This window comes from Papilio polytes, unplaced genomic scaffold (genome assembly GCF_000836215.1).
Source record: "Papilio polytes unplaced genomic scaffold, Ppol_1.0 DF821289.1, whole genome shotgun sequence".
In the NCBI taxonomy this organism is placed as follows: domain Eukaryota; kingdom Metazoa; phylum Arthropoda; class Insecta; order Lepidoptera; family Papilionidae; genus Papilio; species Papilio polytes.
The window spans coordinates 3,879,095-3,894,343 of record NW_013527915.1 but is presented as its reverse complement, the minus strand read 5'-3'; the positions used below and the strand labels follow the sequence as shown (position 1 = coordinate 3,894,343).

Genomic DNA, 15,249 nt, shown 5'->3' with positions numbered 1-15,249 from the left:
GCGGGCGAAAACTAGTAATAATGCGAAAGTTTAGATTGATGGATGCTTATTAGAGATTGTAGACTAAACGTCTGAACGGATTTCGATGAAATTTGAAAAAAATGTAGAGGATAATCTGGTAGAACACATAGACTACTCACTTTTGATTATTTTAATTCCACGCGGACGGAGTCGTGGGCGACAGCTAGTTATTTTTATAATGACTCACGTGCGGTGATCTGTCATTGACACGGTCCATTGGCGTCACAGGCGAGCACACAAGTTTGCCTATTGCAGTCGGCCCTTCAATTGCATCTCATTTTTAAAACAAAATTACTACTAGGCTTATATGGTTGAACCTCTAACATCTTAAATATACCCCGTTGCTTGGAAATAATAGCTTTTGCTTAGTTCTAACTTAGATATCTGTTGCTAGTTCGAATCTTCAACACCGCTACCAATCGGTATATGGTATGTACCATACCAAATATTATTAAAAAATAGTTGTGATGACATCACGGTAACATAAAAAAATTGGGATTAAAATGATAGGCTAAAGATTGACATATCATACTTTATTAATATTATAAATGCGAAAGTTTAGATGGATAGACGGATATTTTTTAGGGCTTGTAGCCTAAACGGCTGAACGGATTTTAATATTTTTTAAGATATATAGGATAGTCTGGTAAAACACATACGGCTTCTCACTTTTTAATTAAAAACGGCTCAACTCACGCTTTGTTCCTCCGGTGACGGCACCGACTAGTTTCGGATCCTTCGGGGATCCTTCTTCAGAAGAAGAAGGAAGAAGAAGGATCCGAAACTAGTCGGTGCCGTCACCGGAGGAACAAAGCGTGAGTTGAGCCGTTTTTTAATTAATTTTCGCTTGAAGTAATGTCTCACGATAGTTTAAACAATTTGATTCTCACTTTTTATTTAATTCCACGCAGACGAAGCCGCGGGCGAAAGCTAGTTTCAAATAAAAATGCTAAAGTCAAACTGTCAAATTACCATCCGTTTTGATGAGAGTTAAATAACATGTATAGTTACGTTCTCAGCTTAATTAATACAACCGTATATGCTCGTTAATCACTTTTATGTATATTAATTGTCCAAGAAAATCGTATAGCTTTCATTACTTTACTTAAAACCTTGTTATCGATATGTCTGTAGGTACCATTCGTATGTGCTGACCTTAGCTACACAGATGTGTCCTTAAGTAAATATAATTGAATAATGAAGTTTACAACTATATTTTTTTTTATTATAAGATATCGCAATTAATTATAATGAAAATAGAAATGTTATAATTAATAAACATACTAGTTTTAAGTCATTTTTAATACAATTTTATTATATTTTCACTTAACATTTTGCAACATTATTCAACTCAATAAATTACTCATAACAGGTTATAACCTGATAAGGATAACAGTCCATTAAACTAAGTACAGCAAACTAATAAACAAAATAAGTATTTTTATAAGTCCCAAACACATTGTTGCACCGCTGTAAGTGCGATCGTTAACATAATACAAAACTTTATCACAATCAACTTTATAATTTGTCACCCCTTCCCTACTGTACATTATCACTTTACACAACGCCTTTTGAGTCACATATATCCTCATACGCGTAATAGGATCCAGCACTGTTGTCATCTTCCAATCCTTTATATCCTGATCGCCATTCGGAAATCTGAACATAACGTCTTCAATAGGCAAAGGGTCTTCATTCCACAAACTAACTTCAACATCGTCTTCAGTTATTTTCCTCGAGTTGTAATCATGGATATATTTACGAAGAAACGCCTGCGCTATAGTACAATATATAGCTACCGTCTCTATCACATCCTCGTCTTCGATCCGTAACCAGCATTGTGTCGCTCGATCATTTCGATTCGGTAAATCGAACGGCACCGGAAATACAATATAGGGTTTCGTAGTTTTTGCACTTTCCTTACATGTAACGGTTGATATAAAAAGAATATTAAAAAGTACTGCGAGCAACATTTTATATGTGCAACTGTGATGACATCATGATCGGAACTAAACGATAGCCGTGACAATTCTTTGCCACTACCGCAAAGACGGACGAGTTCAGTCGACCTTCGTATCGGCAATTACACCTGGATACAGATACCTTGTTGCGGATTAACAACTTATTGTTTTAGTTGAGATACACCTTTGAATAGAAAAATTTACATCAGAATAAGGCATATGATATTGTTCGTTTATGGACTGGAAGTAAATAATATTGTAGTAGGTAGATGAAAATAGGTACTTACAAAATTTGCGATGCAACCTTGTAATTAATGATTTTGTTATATTTTCTTAACAATAGTTATGACATATTCCCAAGAATGTTGAACATAAAATTTTAAATACCTAATATAACTCGTCTGGGATTCGAACCTAGATAGGTATCATGTAGATATAATTATTTAAGGAAATAAACATATTTATTGATATTGAACGTAAACCCGTAATTAACCGCATATAGTATATTCACTTCCGATAATATTGCGAGTCATTTTCCATATAAACAGCCTTTATCGACTGGGTGTATAAACTTATACAGTAGAAAATACGTTCATTAACACCATAACGTATAAACATAAATACATCCTCTTTACCTTATTCTTAACAATATTTTCACTGCTTCAATCAACTTCGTTCGGTTTTACCGATGTCTTTAGGTAACACACGTTTGTAAACTCTGGAGGCCCAGTTGGGTCTCTCAGTTCTCGAAGATAAAACCTTATTGCTACCATAAAAGTATTTTATTTTGCAGTCACTTCACTTGCATTGATGATATCCGTACAGTCCAGTTTTATAGGCTATCAGATTTTTTGTGTTTACTATTACAAAGACCTTGTTAACGTCGATATGCAGATAATCCCAATGTTTTAATTATTATTAGACATGGAACTTTGATTTGTACCTATTAATCACAGTATCAAAATGAAATATGGTTTCTAAAGCGAATAGTAAATAACTGGATTACTGTTTAGGAAGCGTTCAGAGTTATTTATTCTTACAAATATGATCATAATGAAATTAAACAAGATGCATTATATTCACACTTAAATATTTTTATAATAAGTTATGAATAATAGAGCATTTGAAATCATATCGATTATGTTCATTGTTTACGAATAATTATCTATGTTCTTGTATCGTTACGTTTGCTATATGTCATATTGCGCCGAAATAAATGAATTTAATTTATAATACTCGTACGAGTATGTATCACAATCACAGCCAGGGCGACGTAAAAACATCTCGATATTAAGTTTACTTCACCTCTAACCTAACTTTATCTGTTGTTGGAACAAGCCAGCGGCCGAGTGTATATCAAATCGGTATTCCCGGCATTTTGCCTGTTGACGTCAGCCTCTTAAATGATATATACTGCGATTCATTTAAAATCTAGTTTCCAATCTGCCTCGGCAGAGCTAGCACGTCATTATGACGAATAGACTCATATTGTGCCTGTTAATAGTGTGTGTGGCAACAAATCTCGTGGACTGCAGATTTGGATCAAGAAGTAGCGGAAGATCGAGATCTAGTGGAAGCCACTCTTGGGGATGGGGCAGTAGTAGTAGTAGTCATTCAAGTTACAAACCCTCATCTAGTTCGAGCTCGTGGAACAAGCCTAGCTATCCATCCTCTTCGTCAGGACTGTCCGGATCGGGATGGAGCAAGCCAAGCTATCCATCCTCTTCTTCGGGATTATCCGGATTGGGATGGAGTAAACCTAGCTACCCCTCATCTTCGTCAGGACTGTCAGGATCGGGATGGAGCAAACCTAGCTACCCGTCATCTTCATCAGGACTATCCGGGTCTGGGTGGAGTAAACCCAGCTACCCGTCATCTTCCTCAGGACTGTCAGGATCGGGATGGAGCAAACCTAGCTATCCATCATCTTCGTCAGGACTGTCGGGTTCAGGATGGAGTAAGCCCAGCTACCCGTCGTCTTCATCAAGTTTGTCCGGATCTGGATCTAATAAACCAAGTTATCCATCATCGTCATCGGGGCTCTCGGGATCTGGGTCAAGTAAACCAAGTTACGTACCAGCATTATCAGGTCCGACTTTATCTTTCGGGTTACCAGGAACACGCCCGAATAAACCGAGCTACCCGTCTTCTTCATCGGGACTGTCTGGCGGTGGCGCAAGTAAACCCAGTTATCCGTCTTCTTCTACTGGACTATCAGGTTCCGGACTACAAAAGCCGAGTTTAACTGGCACTGGCCCTCACATTTACCCTCCTTCAATTGGTATCTCAGGCAATACACGACCTAAACCACCGTCATATTCTGGAGTACCAGTAAATCCCACGTCGAACGGCAACCGCTTTAATAAGCCTTCATATGAGACTGTGTACCGTCGCGGTCATACATACAATTCTCATTCTAGTTACGGTAGCCACACCGGACTTGGCAATACTCATACGACTTATGTTTTACCGCCAAATTATCATACATATCCTCAATATGTGTATGTAACTGAGTATCGCAATTCAGGAAGTCGGTATGGAGACATTTTGACGGGCCTAACTTTGTACAACTTGGGCCGTTCGCATAGCCATCACTACCACGACCATTATTACTACGATGATTACTATAGAGCAAGACATCATTCACCGAATTACGCTGGAAACAGCCACATAAGCAACCAACAGCCTAATGACAAAGCGACATGCACTTTAAGAGTCAAGGAGAATGGAAGACTAGAAGTGTTAAAAATACCGTGCGAAATTGTTTCTACATTCGTTGAAGATGGTAAGCGTTCTAATTACACACAGACGCAAACAAATACTACAGTTTGTTATACTAATACAACTACTCAAAATGTAAATACTAAAACAGAAACAGTGAACGCAACAAGTACCACATCTGCTGTTCCAAACAATTCATTAAATATCACCACACCATTGCCTGCTTTACAAAATACAACAGAGCACAATAAAATACTAAACGTAAGTGACACAATTATTCAAAATACAACAGATAACGCACCCTTTTCAAATATCACAGGAAAAGAAACTCAAAATGTAACAGTATCTGAACAGACTACTGAATCACAAAACGTCTCCAAAACATTAAATTCACAGAACGCTACATTAAACATTAATCAGCCTAACAATGACACAGTACATTCTATAGATAAAACGACTGTAAAAATTGACCTAGCTACAGAAATTAACAAGTCTATTCCTAATGAAGAGCCAAAAACTAACACTACAGTGCCCACTACCGTTATTACGGTTAACTATACTACTTGCACTACAGTTACAAACACTACTGACCCACTTCAGGTTAAAGGTCCCCCTGTAAACACAAACAACATGGAATGTGCAGTAGAAATTGTTACAAGGGATCATCTCATAAGAAACGAAGTTGACTGTGGTCTTCTATTGAAATATTCCCAGATGCCGGAAAAAGAAAAGCCAAAAGAAATTAAAAGCAGTTTTCTACCACCAAAGAGTAAAATAAAATCTTGGCTTGACAATCCTCCTTGGTGGTTATCTATATTTATTGCAGTATGAAAGATAATGTACAAACAAATAATCTAAGTATAGGTATGTTACTTCTATAGTTGGTTTTTAAGTATGTAGTTTTAGTTAAAAACCTATGAGTTCCTATTGTAACAAATTTGATATAAAAGTGCTATATTCCTAAAATACTGATATCAACAAAATGTACATAATTTTTTGTCAATTTCTACATTCTTCAATATGAACTTGCTAGTATTAAATTACATGTTATTGTATGCAATTAAGTAAACAAAATACACATCAACTGATTACCTCTTCATTTAGGATAACAGTGAACAATAAACATATGTAAAATGCATTTCAAATATCTTGGTGTTCCAAGGGTGTCACCGAGCTATTAAGTGCCCACCACATATCGCACTATACCTAAAATTATGTAGCCCTTTAACCCACATGAAATTAAGAGCCAAGATATATGAAAATAATACCAACAATAACATACTTGCTTTGTTTCAATAATTTTCCTCAAAAATTATATTCTGATGTATATAAATGTAATAAAGTTTATAAAATAAAAAAAATACCAATAGCAAGTACTATCATTTTAATACCCAGAGTTATTTATAAGAAACAATTCAAAACAAATAAACAGGAAAATTTAAATAAATCTAACTTAATTGCCGTTGGAGGCTGTTGAGGACATAACAAAACAATATTTTCAAACAATAGTATATGTGTATGATGTAGAAATACAATGTTTATAAATTAGTATCCTTATCTACTACTTTTTTCTTAAAATGCTTATCATTAAGGTTCAAAGAAATACAATATTATGCTAGTACAGTAGAACCTAGATAACATAAAAACCTTTATAACTTAAAAAAATAATATGTTCCCTTCCCATCAGATTCCAAAACTTCTGTAACATAGACCCTTGATAACATAAAACCTCTATAATTTAAAGTATTTTGTGTTTCCCTTGGACTTTAACTTATCGAGGTTCTACTGTACCAATACAAATACATGTATCTGAAATATTATATGTAAGTCGCTGTTTTAAATGGAGCTAGAGCTAACAGTTTTTCTATTATAATAGAACCTTGATAAGTTAAAATCCAAGAAAACACAAAATATTGTAAGTTATAGAGGTTCTTATGTTACCGAGGTTTGATCCAGGATCTACTGTATAATAAAATAGTTTTTTAATAAAACTTGTATTGATTAAATTTTCACTAGGAATATGGAGCTTGATTTGAAAAATACTTTATAAATGAGATAATACAATTGTGCATTCAATTAAATAATAATAATAAATAATATTAACATTCATTTCAAAAGTGCTCTTGACTTATCAAAACTTTCAAATTATAAATTTTGTTTAACCGGAGTTCCATAATATCTACTAATGACTGTGAAGTTGTAGGATACCACCACATCCTTGATCAGCCACCTGAAATGTGAAAAAAATAATTATTTATTTTCTAATCTTGAATTATCAAATGGTTTTTGTTATTTACAAACAGATGGAAAGTCTTTTAATGTAAATAATTAAAACAATGTGCGGTTCAAAATTGGTGAGTCAGTTGGTCAGTAGCTCAATAACTGGACTGTCAATCAACTGGTACAGTGTGAAAGCTAACTATCACCAGTGAGTCCATACAATCAATGACTTTCCATTGCAACTGACTAACTGTCTTGTTCAAGAGTGAATCACGGATAAAGTTATAGAGACTTTTATTTATAAAGCTGCCATCAAACATACATTTCTGAAACATAATAAAAAAGATAAAGTGTAATAAACAGTAAAGTGTAGGTTGGCCAACTACAGGAGGAGGGAAATGGTGGTGGTGGTGGTGGTGGAAATGGAAATGGAATGGGAAAGGGTGCATGAGGTGCCCTAATGTTGATTACTCTGCAAGCTCTCATAGTTTTAATGGCACTATATAGTAAATCATAATTACTATGAAGTATACCTTGTTTTATTTGTTTTAAAGGAAGCAAGTGACAAATGTTTTTGGTATTTGCCGTAATTTATTTCCGTTTCATTCTTGAGGATGTAAGGACCTTCCACAATTTCAAATTAAGAGCTAATTAACAATGTTTTTCGCATACTCACTTTTCTCTTTGTTCTGAAACATTTTTATTTACCCAATCTAAGACTGGATCAAGGATTTGGTATTTGACATTGACATGTCATATTTTGTATTTGACAGTGACACTTCTTCTTGCCAGATTAGAAGTTTATTTAACAAAGATCAAACGGATTTGGAGTTGCTGCTTTAAAAAAAACGAACAGATTGTAACGTTTAGCTACTGCACGCGAGTTTCTGTATATATTAAACCTCATCATTTATTTCATCATCATCAACATGACATGAGTCAAACGTTTGCGATTCGATGCGAGTAAGAGTTGGGCCTTAGAACAAAAAAAAAGTAACGATTTGCACGGCGAATAGCTGCCACAATAAAAAAAGTAAATTACCATGAATACCAACACATTAGCGAAATGTTTTTTTTTTCATACTTCTATACTAATGTTATAAAGCAGAAAGATGTACTTTATTGTTCCTTTCTGTATATTTACTTCAATGAGTTTTCCACCCACCTGAATTACCAGGAGTAACCAAGTAATTTACTAATTTACTATTAATACTAAACTCTGTTTTATTTACTCTGTGATCAAATGTGACTTATAGTAGAAAAAGATAGCAAGATGACTGAGTGAGAAAGCGTGTACACCATGACTACGCCGACAAACCTCATACAAAATACGTTTGTTCGAGTTCTTTAATTCGTTAGTATTAATCATTGTTAACTTACTCTTTGCCTCCGGTGGTCAGGTCATACGTTTCTTTTATTTCTAAAGAAATATTTGTTTTGTATGCTTCAGTTCGCGGTTTGCTTTTAGTTGGGCATTTTAACAGCTGACTTTAGTTTAATGCGCAAGAGTCTTTGTGAATAACGTGATTTGTGTAAAGATGGTGAAAGTTTTAAATCATAGTGACATGTTTAGATACTTTAAGATATTATTGTTTGCAATAATAGTGCTCAGTGTAACAGAATCAGTGAAGGCAAGAAAAGTTTCGGGCGGTAGACACAGTTATCCAAAATCGGGTGGCCTTTCTGGTGGCGGCGGCGGCCATCACTATCCAAGTTCTGGTGGACTTTCTGGAAACAGTCACGGATATCCTTCATCCGGGGGTAGTCATGGGTATCCGTCTTCTGGCGGAAATCCCGGATATCCCTCGGGTGGAAGTCATGGCTATCCTTCCTCTGGAGGTAGCCATGGGTACCCATCGTCTGGAAATACGGGAAGTCACGGGTATCCCGCATCAGGTGGATTGTCAGGATCTGGAAACCACGGTTATCCGGCAAATAAAGGGCCATCAGGATCTAATGTTGGCCATACTACCAACGTACACTACCACTACAATTATAATCCACCGCAAAGAATTTCTTACGCCCCAGCACATGGTGGCCCTCCAGTGAGCTATCCTGTGTACCGTGGCGCTCCGCCCACATACGTATACCAATATAAAGATTCTGGTAGCAAATACGGTACGTTGCTGGCCGGTTTGGCACTTCTCAACCTTGGAACTCTTGCCGGCGGACTCTATGCAAACAGACATTCAAATTACAAACCACAGCCTGGAGAAATTTGTAAATTCGGAATTAGAAAAGACAACGGGGATTACGAAGAGACAAAAATCGACTGTAAACTAATAACAAGCTTTATATTCGAGGAAGAAAGTAAGAAACAGAACGGTGTACAGAATTCTACGGTCACTACTACAACCGTGACTAATACAACTGTTGTAAACACTACAAATTTGGCAGAAGCTCCCCCACAACCGCCCGTAGAACATTCTTTCCCACTTTACACGATGTTACCCAACGGTACATTGGTGCCAGTCAATGCAACGATGTTTAATGTAACATCGGTGAATAATGTGACTAATGCAAATGACAGTGCGCCCGCGGGCAATGGAAACGTATCCTCTGTGACATCAGTGACGACGACGACAACAAACACAACGGTAACGAATGCGCTGGACGTAAAGGGAAAGCCGGTCGACGTCACGCCTCACATGAAATGCTATGTCATACGGAATTCCCCATCGTCGAACATGCGTCGCAGTGTCCCTTGCGGCCTGTTGCAAACATACGCCGACCAATCAATAAAGAAGAACTCTGCATCAAATCATCTTCCGTCCATGACGATTCTAAGTGTGGTTTTTGCTGCTATTATCTTGTACTAATTATTTACTATCCTAGATATTAAGTGTCTTTTTGTTTAAATGTTTAAATCTTAAAGCCTTTGTAATCTTTGCACGTAAAGTTAATTACTATTTCTTGATTATTTGTCAAGTTAGACATTCTCACGAACAATCCGTCCTCCGTAACACTTCCTCGACGTCTTCCCTCCACATTTACCTGTCATTTTGCCTTCAATCGATCTTAAGATTTAAATCAAAGTTTAATATAAAATACAATTTTGTATTCATAAATATAAAGTAAAATAACCAAGCTTTAGATCTGAGACCATTTTGCAAAGTGTTATTGTATGTGATATTTATATAAAGAGTATTTTTTTATTATTAAACTTTGTTTCTGACATGTTGTATAATTTCTAAGATTTAAATTTGTTAGGAATAAAAACTAGGACATTGTTGGTGACAAATAAACGACACAAAAAACGAGTAATGTTTTTAGCTCACGGCAATACGATACGCGACATAAACTGAAATAAAACCTGGCCTAGAATTACTTGTTATGATTGTTCAAGCCCTACAGAGGTTGATAAGGTAAACATTCTTTGTTCCAACAAGTGTCCGTTGTACAAAAGGATTTCGAGAATTACTGCCACATGATACAAGTCGGGTATCAGACATTTGACACAGACATTTAGTCACAGAAAATTAATTATATAATTACGTAGAATGCGAGCATCATATTATGTAAATTGTCGCGTTCGGTCTAATAATATCAATTCCCTAATGGTTTTCGGAACAACTAATTAACGGTTAACTGGAGGTTACATTTTATGGATTATGCAAAACACGAAAGGTAAATACGCTTCATATTTTCGAGTTTTGTGTTATAAAAACTTTACAAGTAACGAGTTATGTTAAACTAGCTGCTGCTCGCGACTTCGCCCGCGTGAAATTAACGTATAACGTGAAGTTACTGACTGATAACGTAGCTATGTAGTAAGATTTTTTTAATTCGGCCCAGTAGTTTTTGAGTTATTTTAATACATACAAAAATCCAATACTTTCCTCTATATATTAGTATAGATTACGCTGTAGATTGGTTCATGCTGTTTAAGTTTGCATATATTTAAATGAAAACCACTTAAACTTTTCAATTACTTTTATGTACATATAATCTTACTTCTTATTAATGTTATAAATGCGAAAGTTTGGATGGATGGATGTTTGTTAGAGTTTATAGCCTAAAAGGCTAAACGGATCTCATTGAAATTTAGTATAGGTGTAGTGGATAGTCTGGGAAAACACATAGGCTATTTACTTTTGTTATTTATTAATATCACGCGGACGCAGTCGCGGGCGAAGGCTAGTAATTAATAAATTCAATATTTTGCATTCCTATTAATATTTGTGTTTTAAAATGTTTGTTTATTGGTGACGGCACTTTGTTTCAAGTTTACTGATGCACGACGAATTGAAAAATATGGCGTGTCGTAAATTGAAATAATGCAGCTGAGAACACTTGTGTACAGAAAAACATACATTTCTGGTAAATTATGGCGGCTGCTTCGGTAACAAGAGAATTGGTGTAACTGTCCAATGAGCGTTGTACAGACATCATAATGGGGTGCGTCAGATTCAGTTCATGTGTGTAATGGAATTCTGCCAGTATCTGCTTACCCACTTTAAATTAGAGCTTTATTATATGTCTAATTTTCCCCATCAAGGATAATGTTTACAATTATATACGTTTGAAAAATTCGGTTAGGCTATATAATGGATACCGGTGAAGTACACTGAGATGCGTCGGCCATCTCATTTTTGTTCAAATCAACATTTAAATAGAACATACAAGGGCATACGTCTATGTATTAGACAAACAAAATGATTATCATCGTTTGACGTTTTTAATCAAATACGATTCGTCCACAACTCGTATAGAAATATTTAAGCACTTGACTCCACAAACTTTGTTCAATCTTTCCTTCAAATTAATACAATTTACATCCACCATGATAAAAGGACGAATTGCATTATAAAAGCATGACTAACCATTGGTTAGTGTCGTTTTTTCCTCACTATAATTTACTTTCATTAGTTTCAACTGCTCACTATTGTGTTTCATTGTAAAGGCAAGGTATTGTTACCATGAGTTTCTACTGTTAAAACATATAAAAACATTCATCCCTCGTGCAAAGGCTGATCTAGTTCCGATGGGGGGTCATGACTCATTATCAAGAGCTTGACAAAATATACTTATACATTTTGTCAAGCTCTTAACTTGACCTCGACTATGTGACCCCTGGCGCTAAAGCTGGATCCGCCCTTGTCCTCGTGCAGGTTGAAATAATATATAACAGTAATGCAACATAGTTTACATTTAACATTATATAATAGTACAAGATCAGAGTGGAAATACGGCCATGAGTATTGCAATTGGATTGCAAAAACAATTACGTCCAACAAGTAATATTTAACGTGTAAGGATAGTACAAATTGGACGTTGTATAAATTCTGTTGACTTGAAATTTAACAACCGTCTAGTACAGCTATGGTACAAACATTGTGTTATACGAAGTCTACGTCTAGTGTGTACCGATTAGGGTTGCCACTTATGTGCACATTTTCCAGTGAGGATCAAGAAGGAAAAATTATTGTACATCATTTTTTTTGTAACTATTCAAGGTGTGACGTCAATACTCACCTTTTTTAGCCGGCTACATTTGTAAAAATACCTATACTTTCATGACGACCGGAGCTGCAATCTGAAATTTCTTTAACATTTCATACACAAAGCTAATGTTTACAATTAAATATACTTGCCTATAATTAAAATAACATTATCTTATTTTGTATATCTTAATTGTCCTTGAAAGGTAAAACAAGTTCTACAACTCAAAAAGACCCACGTCTTATCGATTGGTTTTCCTTGTAGCGTAGTTACTTTTTGCGAACAAAGAGGGAACTATGTTAATAACTAATCGCTCATTAAATAGATGTGAATTTTCTATATTTATAAAACTAGCTGTTCCAGTGTGTCTTCATTCGCATGAAATTATGAAAATTTTATTTTATTGTTTACGTTTGTCAAATGTTAAAATGACTTGACATGAAGACAACCTTGCTTCCTTGATGTTGGCACCAACTTATGGTCTCTTTCCTACATTAGGGTTTTTATCCAAAATAAGTTTAATGGCGTGAAAATATATAGCCTAAAGCGTGACGTAAGTGTAGGGCTTTTTATAAAAAAAAGAATTAAACAAAGATATGCTGCAATTGCTGACATCTTAGGCAACAAAGAAGTGTGTGTTTACGCTTTATTATAATAGTATAGAAGTATAGATATAGATTAAGATATTTGTTCATCAAAATCAACTTAGAAAAGTAAACTTTGCGTGTGATTGTATGCGTGCATAAAAATTAAAAAGAGCTCTTATTATTGGACGTTGACCTGCATGTGACTACGCCAGTTTTAATTTGCCTTAGCGTGACAATGTAAACAGTTAAAGTAGAATTATCGATTCGCATTTTATACTTATAATGAGGTTAATATTAACACCTTTTTGAAAGTAAAAACTTGTTCCCCGGCTTGTTGGCATTACTATACTGGCTGAGGCTACTACAACGCGGCTATACGATTATGCCAGCTCGTTTCCTAATCACTAAGAGCACTATGGGACTGGCATGTCTTTTTAGAGATAAATTCCCCCTCCTCTTTATAAAGATTAAAAAGACTTGTCCGAATCCAAGCCTTTAAATATTGAAAAAAAATTACAAGACTGTTAAAATACTTTTAATCGCATGACTAAATAACTGTAGCATTACTAATTACCTTATTTAAAATATGACGTCATTTTAATTCACAAGTTTTCTAACATAACTGAAAAAGTGAATTGTAATGGCCGCCATGTTGGTAGCAATGGAACTGACGTTCTTTTTACTTAATTTGATGTATATTTTTGATGTACTCGTGGAATTATTAAAAAAGTAAATAGGTGTGACAATAGATAATGTAACCGTGTGAATGGGGTTTACTGATTACTTCTATCTGTGATAACAAGAGATTTCGTTATGCCACTTAGCAATGATACTTGATAAAACGTTAATAAGTATTACAGAAAAGAGAAATCTGCGCTGAATTTTGTTTGTAGATTCTATAGATAAAAAAAAACCAAAACAGCATTCAAAAATCACAGATAAAACTAGTAGATTCTTACATATTTATTTACTTCCGACAATGTAATTAGTTCTTTAATTTATTTGCTACAGAATACTTGATTGATTATATTTATTTTTAAATTTATCATGTACAAGGAAAATACATCTTTTATCCTTCATTTTATAATACTTACTTTTGATTTAATTATATTATATTTTATCGTTTTAATTGATTAATTGTCTATAACATAAAAAACATATTATCCCCGTTAATTTTAATTGTGGGCGGATATATATTTTAAGGACGCGGTTTCCGACATTGCAATACCAAGAATTAAATAATCATCTGTACTGTTTAAGAGATAACAATGAACAGTAAAACAATAATAAAAATAATGTATTCGCATAACATCGTTGTAAAACAAATAATGTAATATGAGTAATACAGCGAAAGGCAATGAAAACTATTCTGTTGCAATACAATATTCGAATGTGTATGTTGAATAGCAGTATAAAATAACAGGCGACGCGACGGTAAATATTTGTACAACTGTTTGAACTACGTTTGATGATAACTGTGTTTCGTTTATGGATTTCAAAGGTCACCATTCCACTAGCTCTGACAGCTATTTCTATAAAAGAAGTACACTATTTTCACTGGCGAAGTTCGGTACAGAACACGATTCGCTGCTAAGAATACAAATTTAGATGTCGAAGCATTTTGTTCACAGCTAATCTTGAACAGCAAAAGGGTTGAGATAGTTAATACGAACACCATGTTTGCAGGGATAATATCTGCGTGCTGGGTGTTCGGTGCAGGCGTGGGTCTGCTGCCGCTGTGCGGCTGGCACGCGGCGGTGGACGCAGCGCCCGGTTGTTACTTCGTCGAAGTCATGGACTACAACTACCTCGTCTTTCTTTACTTCGCTACAATCGTCACCCCCAGTGTGCTGCTCGCCGCTTTCTACGCGCATATCTATCGAGTTGTTGTCAAACAGGTAAATGCCACTTTCCATCGCATTTCAATAAACACTTATACAAGTAAATATTAGCGAAATCCGATAAAAATTGATGCAAAAGGCAGTACAATGTAAAAAATATTGCTGTACTTAATTTTTTATCAGTGTTTCAAGTCAATGCGAAGAATTCAATTCAATTTAATTGCTCGTTTATAGGCCATAAATTATGGCTCTCCCTTTGTGGAGCGCCAGACCAGGCTTTTGTCTATTGGGTTTAAACAATTTAAGAAAATTAAGAAATGTAACCGAAACATCGTTGTTTAGTTTAATAATTATTCATCAATATACAAAAATATATGTTACTTGCTATTTAATTACTTTCAGATGAGTGCGGTGGTAACAGTGGAAGGCAGCCAAGGGCGCACGTCGGGCGGCACG

The 15,249-nt window shown here is 35.2% G+C and overlaps 3 protein-coding genes across 3 annotated transcripts in view; all 3 read left to right on the top strand.

Moving 5' to 3' along the window:
• The window catches only part of LOC106109124 (adenosine receptor A2b-like), a 40,234-nt gene that overhangs the window by 24,212 nt on the left and 773 nt on the right, over positions 1-15,249 (top strand). The window contains exons 2-3 of the mRNA XM_013290527.1: positions 14,639-14,850; positions 15,196-15,244. Of these exons, the coding sequence (XP_013145981.1) occupies positions 14,639-14,850; positions 15,196-15,244 (261 nt within the window). The remainder of the gene's footprint in view (positions 1-14,638; positions 14,851-15,195; positions 15,245-15,249) is intronic.
• Positions 1,305-6,306, top strand: LOC106109309 (cell wall protein RBR3-like). Its single transcript, XM_013290760.1, has one exon. It carries the CDS (start codon positions 3,453-3,455, stop codon positions 5,532-5,534), a length of 2,082 nt encoding a protein of 693 aa, XP_013146214.1. The 5' UTR covers positions 1,305-3,452; the 3' UTR covers positions 5,535-6,306.
• Positions 8,215-10,098, top strand: LOC106109310. The gene has a single exon (XM_013290762.1). The coding sequence runs from the start codon at positions 8,462-8,464 to the stop codon at positions 9,740-9,742; it is 1,281 nt and encodes a 426-aa protein (XP_013146216.1). The 5' UTR covers positions 8,215-8,461; the 3' UTR covers positions 9,743-10,098.

Bases quoted from the DNA above. Each gene is read 5' to 3' on its own strand.
- LOC106109309 (XM_013290760.1), top strand. From the start codon at position 3,453: ATGACGAATAGACTCATATTGTGCCTGTTAATAGTGTGTGTGGCAACA.
- LOC106109310 (XM_013290762.1), top strand. From the start codon at position 8,462: ATGGTGAAAGTTTTAAATCATAGTGACATGTTTAGATACTTTAAGATA.